The 17,194-nt window shown below is 37.8% G+C and overlaps 3 protein-coding genes across 4 annotated transcripts; all 3 read left to right on the top strand.

The window, feature by feature from the left end:
• Nucleotides 1-1,544: 1,544 nt before the first annotated feature.
• On the top strand, nucleotides 1,545-4,996 carry LOC137718561 (U-box domain-containing protein 51-like). Its single transcript, XM_068458114.1, has 8 exons — nucleotides 1,545-1,805; nucleotides 1,898-1,971; nucleotides 2,074-2,195; nucleotides 2,261-2,473; nucleotides 2,674-2,953; nucleotides 3,075-3,605; nucleotides 3,708-4,487; nucleotides 4,699-4,996. The coding sequence occupies exons 1-8, from the start codon at nucleotides 1,631-1,633 to the stop codon at nucleotides 4,741-4,743; spliced, it is 2,220 nt and encodes a 739-aa protein (XP_068314215.1). The 5' UTR covers nucleotides 1,545-1,630; the 3' UTR covers nucleotides 4,744-4,996.
• A 2,164-nt stretch (nucleotides 4,997-7,160) lies between these two features.
• Nucleotides 7,161-11,050, top strand: LOC137717753 (conserved oligomeric Golgi complex subunit 8-like). The gene is made up of 12 exons (XM_068457217.1): nucleotides 7,161-7,430; nucleotides 7,536-7,688; nucleotides 7,788-7,936; nucleotides 8,276-8,353; nucleotides 8,479-8,572; nucleotides 8,687-8,761; nucleotides 8,861-9,157; nucleotides 9,450-9,517; nucleotides 9,604-9,658; nucleotides 9,738-9,876; nucleotides 10,235-10,419; nucleotides 10,515-11,050. Exons 1-12 carry the CDS (start codon nucleotides 7,305-7,307, stop codon nucleotides 10,827-10,829), a joined length of 1,734 nt encoding a protein of 577 aa, XP_068313318.1. The 5' UTR covers nucleotides 7,161-7,304; the 3' UTR covers nucleotides 10,830-11,050.
• A 1,091-nt stretch (nucleotides 11,051-12,141) lies between these two features.
• On the top strand, nucleotides 12,142-16,690 carry LOC137717611 (uncharacterized). Of its 2 annotated transcripts, none has more exons than XM_068457027.1 (13): nucleotides 12,142-12,311; nucleotides 12,532-12,642; nucleotides 13,413-13,474; nucleotides 13,649-13,699; nucleotides 13,824-13,850; nucleotides 14,110-14,214; nucleotides 14,381-14,488; nucleotides 14,583-14,654; nucleotides 14,758-14,808; nucleotides 14,961-15,023; nucleotides 15,109-15,233; nucleotides 15,381-15,594; nucleotides 15,710-16,690. In XM_068457027.1, exons 2-13 carry the CDS (start codon nucleotides 12,546-12,548, stop codon nucleotides 16,412-16,414), a joined length of 1,680 nt encoding a protein of 559 aa, XP_068313128.1. In that variant the 5' UTR covers nucleotides 12,142-12,311; nucleotides 12,532-12,545; the 3' UTR covers nucleotides 16,415-16,690. The 2 variants fall into 2 exon arrangements, with proteins under 2 accessions (XP_068313128.1, XP_068313127.1); XM_068457026.1 differs by having other exon boundaries at nucleotides 12,514-12,642.
• The last annotated feature ends 504 nt before the right edge of the window (nucleotides 16,691-17,194 follow it).

The following is a 17,194-nucleotide window of genomic DNA, read 5'->3' as shown; positions in this document are numbered from 1 at the left end:
GAAGAGAAATTTTCAGTGATTAATCGATATTGCTGTTTCAAAAATCTCATTATATTTTTTATAAGTGTATATTTTTCCTAATTATAGAAAATTTGGAGTCTTAAATGAAATTTTTGGAGTACTAATAACAATTCCCTATCTAAATTATATGAATTTTTTTAAATGTTTCTCTCATTGTATAATATGTAGTGTACCGCTTTGTATTTTGTACACATTAAAATCTCTCGCAAGGTTTGTATTTTTGTTTTTTAAATAATGAATGCTACTTTATTACTAATTCACGTGTTAATGTGTAATTAGGGAATCAATATGTCATGAATTAAATTACTGAAAACTTCTCAAAATTTTGGACAAATTCAATTCGCACCCCAAATAAATTTGTTTTAGACTCTTGTTAGTGTGGGAGAAAACTTTATACGCGAATAATCATGTCATGTTGTAAAATGATCAAAATAATTTGAAAAATATAACATGTTAAAGGTTCTTCAAAGTCCAAATTATTCTTCAAAAACACATTTTATGTTCTATTTGTAGCACTGTCACATTGCAAAAACATTCTCGCATAAACTTTTCTTATAATGTACCAATTCAAGAGAGTTTTGAGAAATATGAGTAAGCAAAATAGCAGATAATCATAATATTTTAAGTGCACATAGTAACAAAGACTAATACTTGTCGGGTTGGTCTGGTCATTATAAAATGTCTTATAAATGAATATTAGCGCATCCTAAATTTGAATAGATAATCTTTTTTGTTTAATCAATATTAAAAGAAATTCGAATTTAAGGTCTCTTTCAATATTAAAAAGATGGTCCGTTAAATTAAGAATTGATCGTTATTCTCTTATAAAGTAAAAAAAAAATAGAGGTTAACTTGAATTGAATACTACGATTCATTGTTTTATTAAGCCACTTGTGTCACAATTTGTAAACATAGTTTGTATCTTCATAGCCACCATTTAAGTCAAATACTTGTAATTCGTAACCTCTCTACAATATGGATATCAAACAACTACCAATAAAGGGAGACTCCAAGCCAACAAGGCTTTCCGTTTTACGAGGGGCGAGAGGAACGTCTATCGTACACAGTCTTATCTTGCTTTGCAAAGAGGTTGTTTCCATACCTTGAACCTGTGACTTTTCAGCCACCAAAGAACAACATTTCCATTGTGCAAGACTCACCCTCATCAAAGAACTATCAATCCTTAAACAAATTTTGTTGAACAAACAAGATTTTCGTTCCGCTCAAAGTCCCATTTCTCTCATTGTTTGTTGACTAGCCCAAAAAGCTTCAAGAAAAATCCAAACCTAATTAAGTGAACAAAAGTCCTTTTGTTTTCTTTGATTTGGTCATGGCCAGCTTAAAAATTGCCTAAATCAAGCAACGGATGAAAGTCAATCAAAAGTTAGTTATGTCACGTTTTCTATGTTTAGCCAAACATGTCGTTCTACAGTTCAAAAACCACACCAACAGAAAACCCTAATCACCCAACCTTCATCCTTTCTTCTTTCCCTTTTTCCCTTTTCTTGCGTCTCAAGCTTCCCCGGAGCTTTGGACGTGGAGGGTGGTGCCATTGACAGCGGCATTGGTGCGTGTTTGTGCTAGTGCTGCGCTAGTGGCGTCTCGCAAAATGGCCTCCCATTACTCCTCAGACGACGCTGTTCCACCCATCAATGCAACCGCCGTGGCCGTCGACAAGGACAACAAGAACAGCAACTATGCCGTCCGGTGGGCTATCGATCATCTTGTAATCGCCAGCACCACTCCGTACGTCATCCTCATCCATGTCAAACACAAAAACAATCGTAGGTACCCTCTATTTTCTCTGCTTCATTTTCAAAACACATTGTTTGGCCTTGTCGACGTGATTTCTTTGTTTCTTTTCGGAATGATGCAGAGAGTGATGTTGAGGGTGATAATAATGGACATAGCGTTTTCGTTCCTTACCGTGCATATTGCGCTCGTAAAGGGGTACGTACCTACATCATTTCTGTCAGAAATGTAGTCTACAACGTGTTACGCATAATATCGCGTACAGGGTTCAATACGGTTTGATTTGTTTTTAAATTTTAGGCACAAGTGAAAGAGGTTATCCTTGATGAAAGTGATGTTGCAAAAGCACTTTTGGAATATATCAACTGCAACTACCTCAATAGTATTGTAGTTGGTGCATCAACAAGGAATGCTCTTACAAGGTTTAAATCTCTCTCTCTCTCTCTCTCTCTCTCTAAGCTACATTCTGATGCTGGGTTTTTCACAGGAAGCTCAAAAGCGGGAATGATGTGTCCAGCAGCCTTGTAAAACTTGCACCGGAATTCTGTTCGGTATACGTAATTCAGAAAGGGAAGATGTTGTCAGCAAGAACTGCAAAGAGGCCTGTGCTTAATACTGCAGCTCCACCAAAACAGCCATCCTCTCAGGGACTCCCACCTTATATCCCAGCAGATCATAATGAATTTGAAAAAAGAGCTAGGTACGTACTTTTCTCTTCAGGATGACATGTTGAGAAAATCTCACTTCTTCTCAGTTTTCTTCGACTCTGATCTCTTTTAATTACATGGTTGAGGTTTCTTCAACGTGTCATGTCTTTAAGTAAGACAAAACGTCATGCAGAGAGAATTTCTCTTATTACTAGAAAGTCATGATTTTTGCAATGCTGTTTGGTGGAAGCAGAGGACAGCCTGCATCAAGGGGAGGGTGGAAAGCTCCAGGATCTGAGAAAATGCCTGCGGCGCGCGAGAGGACAAGGAGTGCTCCGAACAATCTCTCGTTGGATATTAATCTCGACATGGCTAACCATACTTCAGCACGGCCTTCGCTTAGCTGCCGCACTTCGAATGCTGATGAAAGTGACTTGTCAATGCCATTATTTGGGTCAATGGATATTACAAACCAATGCTTCGATTTCTCTAGTGCATTAAATTCTCCCAAGGATTCATCCAGACAATCTGCAGTAAGTTTGTATTAAATGGTTGCTTGTAGGAAAAGTTGATCAGTAATTTGGTAGTGTAAAATTTATAATCAAGGCCTAGATAAAAGAATAATCTGGCTGTTAACTGTTTGATCGATTACAGCGGGATTTGGAGGCTGAAATGAGAAGATTAAAGCTCGAATTGAAGCAAACAATGGACATGTACAGCTCGGCGTGCAAAGAAGCAATCTCGGCAAAAAATAAGGCTAAAGAGCTTAGTCAGTGGAAGCAGGAGGAGGCGCGAAAGTTCGATGAAGTGAGGGTTGCTGAAGAGACAGCCCTTGCTATTGTGGAAATGGAGAAGGCTAAGTGCAAAGCAGCTATTGAAGCAGCTGAGGCGGCGCAGAAGTTGGCGGAGATGGAAGTTCAGAGAAGAAGACAGGCAGAGATGAAGGCAAAGAAAGAGGCAGAAGAGAAGATCCGGGCGTTGAATGCTTTGGCACAAAATGATGTCCGGTATAGGAAGTACACCATAGAAGAAATTGAAGAAGCCACGGAAAAATTTGCAGAAGCGAATAAAATTGGTGAGGGTGGATATGGACCTGTGTACAAAGGAAAACTCGATCACACGCCGGTTGCCATCAAGGTTCTGAGACCTGATGCTGCTCAAGGGAGGAAGCAATTCCAACAGGAGGTATCTTATTGATACAGTTTTGAGATTTGGAACATTACATAAACGTTATACTCTCAGAAAAACAAAATGGTTATCAAGGACATATTTTGCGTTGACATGCAGGTTGAGGTCCTGAGCTGCATGAGATATCCTAACATGGTTCTCCTCCTTGGTGCCTGCCCCGAATATGGATGCCTAGTATACGAATACATGGAATACGGCAGCTTAGAAGACCGGTTATTTAGAAGAGGTAACACCCCCCCAATTTCGTGGAGGAGACGGTTCAAAATAGCTTCTGAGATTTCAATAACGCTTCATTTCCTTCACCAAGCAAAGCCGGAACCCCTTGTTCACCGTGACCTAAAGCCAGCAAACATCTTATTAGACCGGAACTTCGTGAGCAAGATCAGTGATGTTGGGCTAGCACGCTTAGTTCCACCATCTGTAGCAGACGAGGTGACACAATACCACATGACTGCAGCCGCGGGAACATTTTGTTACATCGATCCTGAGTACCAACAAACTGGCATGTTAACAACAAAATCGGACATATACTCATTTGGGATAGTACTACTCCAAATCATCACAGCCAAGCCTGCCATGGGACTTGCTCATCATGTCAGGAGGTCCATCGAGAAGGGAACATTTTCAGAGATGCTTGATCCAGCGGTGACCGACTGGCCAATCGAAGAGGCTCTAGCGTTCGCTAACTTGGCATTACAATGCACAGAGCTAAGGAAGAAGGACAGGCCCGATCTTGGCACAGTTGTAGTGCCAGAACTTAACCGGTTAAGAGACTTTGGAAGGACTGGTGACATTACTCCTCCTGGGTTCAATTATAGTCCAACTCGAAGCTCTGCGTCGCGTCCTTCCACATCAAGAACGTCACCTACAACTAGTCAGGTTTGTAACATTAACTGATAGACTCGATGGGATGCTGCTATTGACACTCTAAAATAGTAATCCCGCACTCATTTCTAATTGAAGAAAACAAGAGAGGGAAACATGAGTGCAGAATAACTATTTTGGAGTGCTAATAACAATTTGCGGTCCTCTTTTCAATTTAGTTTTCATCTGCTAGCGCCTTAATTATGCTACATTGTTGAATAACCAGGAGCCACTGGATAAGAGTAGCTCCGGGGGTGGAGTTGAAACATAGTGCAGAAGTACAAAGAAGATGAAGACAATTCAAAACCACTCGATGATGTGAGGAACGAAAGGCCGGAAAGCTAGTTACAATTGAAGAAACTGGAGTGTTTGTAGATAATAGGAAACTGATATAAGGAAAAAGAAGAGGTTGATATTCTTAGGCTTCTTTCACTGATTGGTTTAAGCTAATCTTTGGTGGGTTTGTGATTAGAAAATCTTTGTCGTTTGTTCTTTGTGTTCATGCTGTGCCTGTTCATAATATTTTCCTTTTTTTGACTATAAGATGATCACTTCCCTCTGCAGCTGAAGTTTGAGAAGATTTAAGGTGTGATGACTCAAAAGGAAACCTGCAAGACTTTATACTTCAGTGAAAATTCCAGCCTAAAAGAAGTTAGTAAATTTTATTTACTCGAACAATAATCTAATCTAATCTAATCAAATCTAAACTATGGGGTGTAGAATCCAAACTTGGGCGCAAATGGGCCATGAAAACATACTGTTTCAACCAACTTGGCTGCATTAGGTGAATTAGAAGTGCAAAAACTTAGTGAAAGGGTTGTGGATCCATCTTACAAAGAAAGGTATAACTAAAGAAGGAGCATAAAGTGCACCACTACTGTAAGGGGGGAATTGATCCTCACAAAGGTGGATTATGCTTGCAGAAAGGCATCAGAAAAAAAAAGTAGAAGCTAGAGGTGGAGGATTAGATTGTCATTGAAGCTTTTCTTAGGATTCCTTCTCGCATGAAATTGAAAGTATCTTACAAAGAAAAGCGGAAATAAAACTGGTTACAAACTCCTAATAAAAAAGATAACTTGGGTACACTAAACAGACAATGTGCAGACCGTATGTAAGTCACAGTTTAGTGCCCCTTTATTGTCTGTTTTGTGAAAATTCCATCCCCAAAAACCATATTTTGATTGCGCCTCAACAATATCAATTGTACTTGAACTGTTAAATAATTATAATCGGTGATACCATCACTGTAACCATCGCTATTACAGAACCGTACGTGAGATTTTCACCCGTTCTGTTGGTGCGTATTTCCTGAAGCATCTAAATCAAAACTTTTGGGAGGAGCCATACATACGTTTGTATAAAAAGGCAGATAAGAAGAACAAAATTTTCTGAAGGCTACCTCACAACTTGGTCAGTTTTCAAGGTTATGCTTCTGTCAGATGGCCAACTCCAGAGCTTTGAGATTCATGGTAGGGAAATGGAATCCCCAGTCCTTGATGGCCGCGATTTTCGGGATGATTATGTTTTCCAGGTTCACATATGGAGATCAAACGGTGGACCCTGAGACTGGTTTAATATGCATCAGTGACTGCACTACATGTCCAGTCATATGTTCACCACCTCCTCCTCCTCAACTTGAGCCTTCAGGTCCACCGCCATCACCTCTACAATCACCGCCGCCAGCACACCACTCTCCACCTCAATATTACTACATTTCTCCACCTCCCTCGCCACCAAAACAACCACCTTTGCCACCTCCCTCACCGCCAAAACAATGCCCCCCATCATATCCTTTGAAAGGCGCTCCTCCTCCTCCTCGGTTTAGGTACTTCTACGGCATGCCTCCTGCTGGTCCAGTGCCAACAACAGAAACAACAGGAGGAGGAGTGGCGAATAACAGTTCACATCCTTACTACTACTTTTATGCCTCCGAGGCTTCTTCTCCTTCTTCTGTTCATGTCTTTTTTTTGTTCATCTTGTTAGTTCAGCTTGTGTTTTCTTTTTGGTGAGAAGTACAGAGGCATAGACCAAATCTTGGGTGATGTATATACACACTCCTACTCCTACTTGTATTTGATTTTGTTTGTAATTAATTGATCTTTTTATGTATTACTTTCAACGAGAATTAATATGATCTGTAACATGTTTTTACTTCGAACGATACGTTAATATAATCTAAATAATAAATATGAGGATTCGAAATTGTGCCTGAAATTACTCAAAAATAACATGTCCAATGCCTGATCAAGTATATAATTAACAAAAATTAGGGTAAAAAATGGTTTACCGCACCAACTTTAAATAGACAATAATCATGTATAAATCGATATGAAAATCTATTCAGAAACTAGAAAAGTTTTCTAGTGATTTATATTGTCACGTTATTATCAATCCACTCATGTTATAACACGTGAATTGATAACACTATAGTTCTGTGTAATCGTTACAATTACAAATTTCTCAAGCAGAAATAAAATAAATGAGACTCACTTTGTTGTATCACTTTAAAATGAAACTGAAAAAATGGTAATTTATTTTATTTTATATTTGTTTTAAATACTGGAAAATAAAAAGAAAAATGGAAAAAAAACCATAGAATTACCTCTTAGATTGGGCCCATAGAGGCCCAATAAACCCAGCAAATAGTTGGATCCAGATCCGAATCGCGGCAAATCAAACGACAAGACAACCACCCCATCGAAACGGAGCAACGAACTCCAAAGCAGCAGCAGCAGATCTGCAAATCTGCATTTCCCTCCGACGCATCCCAAACCACTAACCGGAGGGTCCGAGATCCGAAAACCTCCACCCAATTCGGAGCTCCACCACCCGATGATGGAGTCCGAAAATGCCGCCGACGACTCTTCCCCGGTGGCTAGCCTCCTCCCCTTGGCCTCCGCCTCCCAGCAACCTTACGTCTCCGAGCTCCTCTCCTTCACCCTCGATCGCCTCCACAAGGTCCTCCCTCTCTCTCTCTCTCTCTCTCTTCCTCCTCTCTCATCGTTCGTTCGTTTGGTTAATCGAACTTAAAATTGATTTCTTTTTATCGGGTCGGGTTTTCAGGAACCGGAGCTTCTTCGCGTGGATGCGGAGCGAATACAGCGGCAAATGCAGGAGGTGGCGGTGGCCAATTACCGAGCGTTCATTGCCGCTTCCGATGCATTGGTCGCAATTCGAAACGAAGTTTCCTCCATCGACAAACATCTGGAGTCTCTGGTAATAATAAATTAACTCTATTTTCTGGTTAATTAATTAATTAATTTGAATTTATGATGCATTTTTGAAATGCTGACTTGGAATTTTGGGTTTTGGTAGCTGGAGGAGACGCCAAAGTTGATGAGTGGGTGCACCGAGTTTGTTGAATCCGCGGAGCAGATTTTGGAAAAGAGGAAATTGAACCAGACGTTGCTAGCTAATCACAGTACATTGCTCGACTTACTTGAAATTCCTCAGCTTATGGATACGTATGTGTTTGAAATATTGTTTAACATCATTGGTTTGAATTGTTTCACTACTGTATGTAGTATAAATCCTTGCTACATTACCCATCAATCTAATTTGGATGTAGTTTCCGAACCCAAAAAACTCCGAAACAATGCATTCTTTTGTTTCTCGAGCGATTGGATAGAAAAATGTCATTGTTCTCATTCTAGTGAATTGGTTTCATCAGTAGTGAATTTGAACTGAATGGGATTGTTTGACGGTAGCCGAGCATGATTTTTCGGAATTTTGTATTTCTTACTGCAGCTGATTATGCCATTGGATAAGTCTTGTATGCTTAATTCATTCCGGTTCTTACGCAGATGTGTGAGGAATGGAAATTACGATGAAGCTCTTGACTTAGAAGCATTTGTTTGCAAGCTTTCGACCATGCACCCCAAGTGAGTCTTGCCCCCTTATTCTCCTTGTCAATTGGTAGTAACGATGTTCCAATTTCAATTTTGTGAAAGGCAATGCACTGAGGATCTCTTGGTTCGTTGACTTATTTTTTTCATTCTGCTGTAAGATTACCCGTTATTCAGGCTTTGGCAGCCGAAGTCAGGCAGACTACTCAATCTCTTCTTTCTCAGCTTCTTCAGAAACTTCGTTCAAATATTCAGGTATTGTGTAATGCCATGAACATATGTGTCTAGTGGTGCAGCATGATTTTTTATTACATTGATTGCAGAATTTGATAATTTTTTTAATTGTGGGTGTATCTTTGTGTATTGCAGCTACCTGAATGTCTCCGCATTATTGGATATTTACGTAGAATAGGAGTATTTAGTGAATATGAAATGCGTTTACAGGTAAGAAAATAGTAACGTTTCAAATGACATCTTTCATTGAGTAATCCTCTCTGGTAATCTAGGTTTTCTTGTATCTGACCTTAATTTTCTGTGCTTTAGTTTTTGAGATGTCGGGAGGCATGGCTTTCTGGAATTCTGGAGGATTTGGACCAGAGAAATGCCTATGAATACCTTAAGGGGATGATAAATTGTCATAGAATGCATCTTTTTGATGTTGTTAACCAATATAGAGCAATATTTGCTGATGATACATCAGGCAGTGAAGAAAATTATGACGGTGGTCTTCTTTTCAGTTGGGCTATGCATATAATTACTTCACACCTTAAGACTCTTAAAATTCTGCTTCCAAAGATAACTGAAGGCGGATCTCTATCAAATATCTTGGATCAATGCATGGTGAGCATCCTCTGTTATATTTTTATCATTCTGCACATGCTCGCATCAAGCTATAAACTGGAAATACATGCCTGAATACAGTTGCTTCTTTAATAGTCCATGATTTGCAAGATGTATCACCATTCATTTAACTTTTCGTTTAAAATGATACTCGTCACCTTTTTACATATGATAAAAAACCAAAGCTTCACTCGTAAATTGGTCATGCTACTCCTTTAAATATCATTGAAATTTAAGAGTAATAGAAGCTCTGTTTGTTTATTTTGATCTTGTTACTTTTGTTTGTCGACAGTATTGTGCTATGGGACTTGGTTGGGTTGGGCTAGATTTTCGGGGATTGCTACCATCACTGTTCGAAGAGTACAGATCTTGTTCCCCTTTTATCTTGACTACTATATACCCTATGTTTTCTTCATTGCGAATGTTGACCTTGGTTATTTTTCCAGGGCAGTTCTCAACTTGTTCTCAAAAAACATGAGTGCTGCAGTTGAGAATTTTGAGGTGAATGGATAATTGATGATTTGAATTCAGTGTTTCTATGATTAAAAATGCAAATAATTGACATTGTGCTTAAATCCAGGTGGTCTTGGATTCACATCGTTGGGTCCCACTACCAGTAGTTGGCTTTTCATCGAATAGTCATGGTGATGAAAATCAGGATGATGTAACCCCACCATCTTATCTCATGGAACATCCACCTCTTGCTGTCTTTGTTAATGGTAAGTGTTACGTAAGCTTCTCAGCTAAATCTTCTATGTTTACTGAGGAATTGCCCTTTTCCCCACCGAAATTCTCATCTTGTGTGCTTTGTTCGTTTTTAGTTGCCTACTTTAGTAAACAAAATAATGATAGATGGTCTAATATCATTGATGACATTTGGAAGAAAGAAAGTAGGTTCCCATGTTTACTTATATAAACTGCATAACTGAATTGTAATGTGGGACATATATTTCATGGTTGCTCTTAAAACTAAAGTGTTAGTAGGTCCGGCTATTGCATAATACTCCAGAGGAATGGCCGATTTCTGCTCTCTTTTTTTCAGGCATTTATGCATATATCTCTTTCTTGTGGCTTTAGGTGTGTCTGCAGCGATGAATGACCTCCGCCCCTGTGCACCAATAAGTTTGAAGCATGTGCTTGCTCAAGAGTTAATCAAGGGGTTGCAGGCTGTTTCTGATTCTTTACTGAGGTACAATACAAATCGGATGCTGAAAGAACACGAGTCTGGACTTTTCCTCTCACTTTGTCGAGCATTTATAGAGGTATAATATAAACAAACTCGGGCTACATATTGGCTAATATTTTTTTATCTATAGACAACATTGACATCCTCTATATCTCTCAAACGCATTTGTAGGTCACTTACCCACATTGTGCAACATGCTTTGGCCGCTGTTACCCTGGTGGAGCTACTTTAATAATGGATGCAAAGAATTTATATGACGGGATTGGCCGCCTATTGACAGTCGCCACTCCATCGAGAGGACTCCCGAAACCTGTTGGTGATGGAGACGGAAATGAAAATGAAAATGAAAAGAACGTAACTGAGAACGGCGACGTGCCTCCAGTGGAAAATGGCGTATCGTCTGTTGTTGAAGAAACCGATAATCCCAACACTGATGAAAGGGAACTGAAAAGCCCCACTTTGCAAACAGAGGAAGAGACTCACTGATCTGTGAAGCAAATAGAACACTCCTTGTAGCTCCCATGTTTCGATTGTGTAGGTCATCATTTTTTATTTTTCGGTTTTATAATTTTGAATATTGGCTCTAATATTTTGGTTGTAATTATTTGGCTCAAAGATGTTATATCGGAATTTCAGATGTTATATGATAGAGGAGAAACAGTTCGATTGTAGAAAACCAGCTGCAAATTAATAACAGTTTCATACTACTTGTGTGTACCATCCGATATAACGCTAAATTTTCGCACTCATATTTTCTTTTTATATAATCAAAAGAAATTATTGTTAGTCCAGTTCGTCAGGACAGTGGATTTGTTTTTTTATACAAAAAACAAAAAATTATATATATAAGGATCGTTCGGTATTTAATTTGAAAATAATTTATTTATTTAATAAATAAATATTGCTAAGTTACATTTTGTTTAATTCAAAAAACAAAAAAAAATTAGACTCAATAAGAATATGAATAACTTATGCACACCCATTTTCTAATTTTGCACTAGTGTATCTTTTGTCTATCGATTGTTTTTTATTTATTCAATTTAAATGTTAAAAATGAACAAAGTTAAGCATGAGAAAAACGTTGTGTGCATAAACAACTTTCAAATGAAAAATGAATGAAAATAAAAGAAAGGGTTAGAAGCCTTTTTTGTCAATTTATTTTGCAAATCTATTTTTGATTACTGTGTTTTAAGTTTAGCCAAATTAATCATTGTGTTTTACAAAATAAGTGAAATGTGTCAAACGTCGAAGAAAATAAGTCTCACAAATTTGCCACGAATTTGTTCTAATAATTAGAGAAGTTGTGATCAGCATTTAAAATATCGATATAAGTGAAAATATGAATGGATATATGCATATCGAAGTTGATATCGATTGTCTTCGACAAGTCATGAAAATTATGAAAATTTGCAGACTTATTCACATTTAGTCGAAATTAGAAAATAAAATTTCTCAATAAAAATTCAAAACTTCAAAATCTGCAATGAGTACCAGCAAAATATATATATATATATATAGTAAATTGGTAAATATCGTCGGTATTCATTAATTTTCTTATATCTCTCGTAGACAAGATAATATTTAAATCTCACCTCATCATTTCATATCAATCCTTGATTTTTCAAATACATTGGCGAAAATATCAAGACTCTTGTGAATATTTCAAACACTGATTGTGAGTCAGCATGACAGCAGTCAATTGCAGGAGTAAAATGGAAAAAACCAAAACTGTTAATCGAACTGACTCATTAAAAATCAGTTCCCAAAATTTGAAGATGAAAACAGTTGAGAGAGAAAAGTTGTTAACCCTAAAAAGAAAATTTGTTGAAATATACCAAAAATAAACGGCGCATAAAAGGACACACTGAACCAAAACCCTAATTACTATTTACACTACACGGCACCCGCAGCAGTCAACTCTCTCCCACTTTCTCGTCCAGTCGTCTCCTGCACCTCGAACTTCAACAGGTACAACTCTCCTTCGTTTCCAAACCAAAAATCCGATCAAATTAAAATTTTTTTTTTTCTTTTCAAAAGTTCAAAAATCGATTAATTTAAGCTGATAATTCGGTAGCAGGATCGCTCTGTTTTCAAATTTCAGCTTTATTTTCAGAAATCGTTTTTGTTGCTGAATTTTGTATTTTTGTTTTCGGATTCGGCTTAAATATAGAATCTTTTGTTCCGGAAGAAGCTTTGGAGGTTATGGCGCCCACTGTCAAGGTAGTTTCGGAGCAAGAGCAAGCAGCCCCAAGGCTGCAGATTTACTCCACCTCTGATACTCTCTCTTCTTTCTGGAGAGGTACTCTTTCTCTCTCTCTCTCTCTCTCTCTCTCTCTCTCTCTCTCTCTCTGTATCTTACATTCAGTGACGAAGCCAGGAATTATCGGGAAAGCGACGAAGTTTTGAAAGGTTAAAAGGTTCTAGAAAAATTTAGACAACCAAATCCTTTTAGGTGGTAGACAAAATTAATGTCGTTTATAATTTGTCAATACAAACAAGTTACGATTATTGCCGGCGTGGTTTCACGTCGCATATGATCATTATTAATAAAAGCAAAAACATCTGTCTCAATGTTTATTTGGAAAACGCCCTCCACATGTAAGTTCATTTTAAGTAATCCTAGTAATCCGAAAGCGTTACTAAAAAAGTGTGATAATGCCATAATGGGGACCTAAAATGGAAGTAATCTGAAAGCAAAAGAGAAAAGGGGATTATTAGAAACCCGTTCTGTCCTTTGTAATAAGCTCACTGCCAAATTATGGTTCTTTTAAGCTTAATTCCTCAAATTGTTGAAATACAAATAAAAATAATTTCAGCTAATTCAATAAAAATGCATCAGAAACCGGCACAACCTATCATCGAATTTGCACCAAAACAGTCAAAACAAGAACAACCCATCATCACATTTTCGTAAAAGTATCGAAATTTGCAGCTAATTCATGTCATAGACGATCAACAATCAAAAACCTAAAATCCCAATTCAACAAATTCGATGAAAAAGAGAAAGAAACTTTGCGCCTCTGTAGCTTCGCTGGTGCTTACATTCGATCATAAACCCCTTTTTTGCAGAAAAGTATGAAAAAGATGCCAAGAAGTACTGGGATTTGTTTTACAAGCGGCATCAAGACAAGGTGTGTTTTCAATTACTTATTCGGTTAGTAAGTTTCACCATAGCTACTTCTGCGGTTGCCGGGCCCCCAAAATTATGCTCTGTTGCATTCTTCTGTGTGCCAATATCTGGTGCCCATATCCGAGTTTTGATTTTGCCTGATGCGAAATAACTAACTGCGAATTTCTTTAATCAGTTCTTTAAAGATCGGCACTACCTGGACAAGGAGTGGGGCAAATATTTTTTGGTGAGTGAAGAATTATGATGGAGATATATATGTAGGTTCTTAGTTTTGTAGTTTCATATCCATCCAACAGTTGCATAAGATTTTAACTTTTGTTTTTATTTTTTTTTATCTTTTTGACTATCAGGGCGCTGGGCGGAAAGTTATTTTAGAGGTAAATTAGTGTGCCAGTCATGCATGTTACTGTTGTTGTCTAATATCTCTGTATCAGTAAAGATCTTGTGGCATTATGTCACATATATGCCTCAACTTGATTTGGAAGAAATATAATTTACTTCTCTTTTGTGGCAAAGTATTTATCTTAGTTTGTGAAATGCGCTGATCTATTTTATGTTTCTATATATAGGATCTCTGACCATTTTCCTGGAAGGACGTTATGTATTGGATTATTGATTACTGTATTCAATGTACAGGTTGGCTGTGGAGCTGGAAACACTATTTTCCCACTGGTAACGATGTATCCAGATGTTTTTGTCCATGCATGCGATTTTTCAACAAATGCTGTTAACTTGGTTAAGGTATGATTTCCTTCTACATTTAGTTGCTGATTCCATGGCAAAAGATATTTGATTGAATATGTTTGACTAACAAAATGCAAGTAGACGAAAAATAGTAAATTCAGTTTAGGCTGGTGGTTGGTATTGAATAGCCATGACAAGTGATGCATGACAAGTTTTATTGCAGACGCATAAAGACTTCACAGATACCCGTGTTAGCGCATTTGTTTGTGATCCTACCATTGATGATCTAAGCAAGCAGATTTCTTCATCGTCTGTGGATATTGTAACCATGGTATATGAATTGAACATATTGAGCAACTTTCCCAAGTGGTTAAATTTGACGAGTGAACTTTTTTACTTAGTAAAGTTGCTGACTTGTTAAGTAGATTTTTGTGTTATCTGCAGTGTCTCCAGAGAAGATGCCTCTGTTACTGAAAAATATTAAGAAAGTTCTCAAGGTAACTGATGATTCTAACAAACTTTTATTTCAAGCAGCTCTTTTTACAGAATTAGTGTATGCCTCCTGATATGTGATGAAATTTGTGGATTCCTTTTTCCCAGCCAAATGGTTGTGTGCTGTTTCGTGACTATGCTACTGGTGACCTTGCTCAGGTTCCTCTCCAATATGCGTGTATTTTGAAATTCATCCTTATTATTAATTGATTGTTTTTTTTTTTTTTTTTTTTTTTTTTTTTTTTTTCGCCCTTTTGAAAGATGGTTATAAGATACGGAAGTTTACTTATAACTGTATTGGTAATTGACAGGAAAGACTGAAATGCAAGGACCAAAAGATAAGTGAAAACTTTTATGTCAGGGGTGATGGCACTGTAAGGTTTTCTTGCACATGCTTGTACATTGAGCTACTTTTTTCTCCGTTCACAAGCTTGATTGTGATCCCTTATTATATTTCAGCGTGCTTTCTACTTTGCTAATGAGTTCTTGACAAGCTTATTTAAAGATAATGGTTTCGATGTCGAAGAACTTGATTTGTGCTGCAAACAAGTTGAGAACCGGTCAAGGGAGTTGGTTATGAATCGGTAAACGATCCTATTTTCACTTGTAGGTTGTGTCCTGTATGTGGATGAGGATTGTCACTTTGATTAAATCCTGCTCTTCCTTTGGGTTTTTGTTCTATTAATTAATCTTCTCTGATCAAATTGTAATTCTTGTATTTTTTATTCCAGACGTTGGGTTCAAGCCGTATTCCGCCTTTCAGACGATACAAAGTCCTCTACCAAAACGGAAGCAGCAACCGAAGTAGATCATCTTGGTCAAGAGAAAAGCGAGCAAGAGGCCAATGAGAATATCTTGAAGAAACCTGTGAATGATTTGGATGTTGACATTTCCGACGGTGTGGCGGTGGACATGTTTGGTGTCTTACCTTCCAATGACAACGAGGTAAAGTTTCGTCTTTTTTCCTTCTACAAATATGCTTAAATTTTCATAATTGTTTGCAGAAATAAAGCTTTTATTAGGTTGCGGCTCGACTCATTTAAGGCATTCTTGCTCTTAGGTAATTGAGCTAGAGCTAGGTGATTGGACTTTCAAGATTGAAGTGTTATCCAAAGTGTATCAACACACTTGCAAATCAACTGGTTTAATGTTGTGGGAATCAGCTCGGTTCATGGCTTCTGTTTTAACCAGAAATCCAACTATTGTCAGCGGGAAAAAGGTGTTGGAGTTGGGGTGTGGCTCCGGGGGTATTTGCTCTATGGTTGCCGCTAGATCTGCTGACCTTGTGTTTGCGACTGATGGTGACTCGAAAGCACTTGACCTACTGACGCAAAATGTCAAGTCGAATCTTAGACCGCCATTTCTGGACAAACTGATTACAAGAAGATTAGAGTGGGGAAATAGAGATCATATAGAAGCCATCAAGGAGGCTAATTCTCAAGGTTTTGATATCATCCTCGGCACAGACGTCACTTATGTAGCTGAAGCAATCTTGCCCTTATTTCAAACTGCAAAGGAGTTGATTTCATCGGACAGGAGCACCGCTGAGGATTTCAAACCGGCCCTAATCCTTTGTCATATTTTCCGTCGGGTAGACGAGCCTTCCATACTTTCAGCTGCATCCAAATTCGGGTTTAAGCTAGTCGATAAGTGGCCTGTAGAAACTTCTCCTTCATCACAAAGCATCATCAAGTCTTGGTTCCCTGAGAATGGTTCGGAGCATGTCGAAAGGGGAGCACTACATATTCTGTACTTCCACGCGTAGCGGAATTTCGTGACTCGATAGTTATATTTCTTTCTTCTTTTATGACAGATTACATCAAGAAATACAGTCAATGTTCAACATTCCAGCCATTTTGTTTTTGTTGTCACGTTTTGAACTAAAATCTGTAATTTTTCTTGAAAGTTGTTTGAGTTGCTATTGAAAGCATTGGATGAAAGGAGAGCCATCACCTTCAATTGTGTAATTTTCTTCTTTTTGTTGGGTAAATAAAAGTGTGTAAAATAAAACAGAATAATAAGAGCAAGTTATAATGGTTAATTCATTTTCGTGGTTTGATGGTCAAGGTTCATGCAATCTGCAAGTGACAATTTGCTCCGGTTTTTAGGGTTTTTTTTTTTTCTTCATCCCATTGCGTTTCGGGATTGAACCTTTTCTTCTTCCCTTTAATTTGGTTCATGAAGCAGTTAGTTAAATCGTCTTTAGCTTATCACCGTGAATACAAATTAGTATTATGGAGTATAAAGAACATCTAGTTTTTGTGGCTAACCATGGTTTGCTAGTTAAGAATCATGCAATTTGCAAATGGCGGACTGCTCTGGTGTTTAGGGCTTTTCTTTTCATTGCATTGCGTTTTGGGTGTAGACCTTCTCTTCTTTTTTTTAGGGCTAGTTTGGGATTGTGGTACTTTTAAAAAAAGCAGCTTATTAAAAAATTTGGAATATTAAATGTGTTTGGTAAAACAAAAAAAAAGTGTTTGTTTAAAAAACTGTTATCAATGACAGTAGAAAAGTAGAAACATGGTCTACCATGCTTCTAAATTTT

The sequence above is a fragment of the Pyrus communis genome, chromosome 15 (genome assembly GCF_963583255.1).
Source record: "Pyrus communis chromosome 15, drPyrComm1.1, whole genome shotgun sequence".
NCBI lineage: Eukaryota > Viridiplantae > Streptophyta > Magnoliopsida > Rosales > Rosaceae > Pyrus > Pyrus communis.
The sequence above is the reverse complement of the archived record's forward strand: the minus strand, read 5'-3'. Positions and strand labels throughout refer to the sequence as shown.

What these genes read in the sequence shown, in the direction of transcription:
- LOC137718561 (XM_068458114.1), top strand. Translation starts at nt 1,631, where the DNA reads ATGGCCTCCCATTACTCCTCAGACGACGCTGTTCCACCCATCAATGCA. An exon ending in ATTCATCCAGACAATCTGCA is followed by an intron (nt 2,954 to 3,074) that starts GTAAGTTTGTAT and finishes GATCGATTACAG; the next exon opens with CGGGATTTGGAGGCTGAAAT. An exon ending in GGAAGCAATTCCAACAGGAG is followed by an intron (nt 3,606 to 3,707) that starts GTATCTTATTGA and finishes GTTGACATGCAG; the next exon opens with GTTGAGGTCCTGAGCTGCAT.
- LOC137717753 (XM_068457217.1), top strand. Translation starts at nt 7,305, where the DNA reads ATGATGGAGTCCGAAAATGCCGCCGACGACTCTTCCCCGGTGGCTAGC. An exon ending in CCCTCGATCGCCTCCACAAG is followed by an intron (nt 7,431 to 7,535) that starts GTCCTCCCTCTC and finishes TCGGGTTTTCAG; the next exon opens with GAACCGGAGCTTCTTCGCGT. An exon ending in ACAAACATCTGGAGTCTCTG is followed by an intron (nt 7,689 to 7,787) that starts GTAATAATAAAT and finishes GGGTTTTGGTAG; the next exon opens with CTGGAGGAGACGCCAAAGTT.
- LOC137717611 (XM_068457027.1), top strand. Translation starts at nt 12,546, where the DNA reads ATGGCGCCCACTGTCAAGGTAGTTTCGGAGCAAGAGCAAGCAGCCCCA. An exon ending in ACAAGCGGCATCAAGACAAG is followed by an intron (nt 13,475 to 13,648) that starts GTGTGTTTTCAA and finishes TTCTTTAATCAG; the next exon opens with TTCTTTAAAGATCGGCACTA. An exon ending in TACCTTCCAATGACAACGAG is followed by an intron (nt 15,595 to 15,709) that starts GTAAAGTTTCGT and finishes TCTTGCTCTTAG; the next exon opens with GTAATTGAGCTAGAGCTAGG.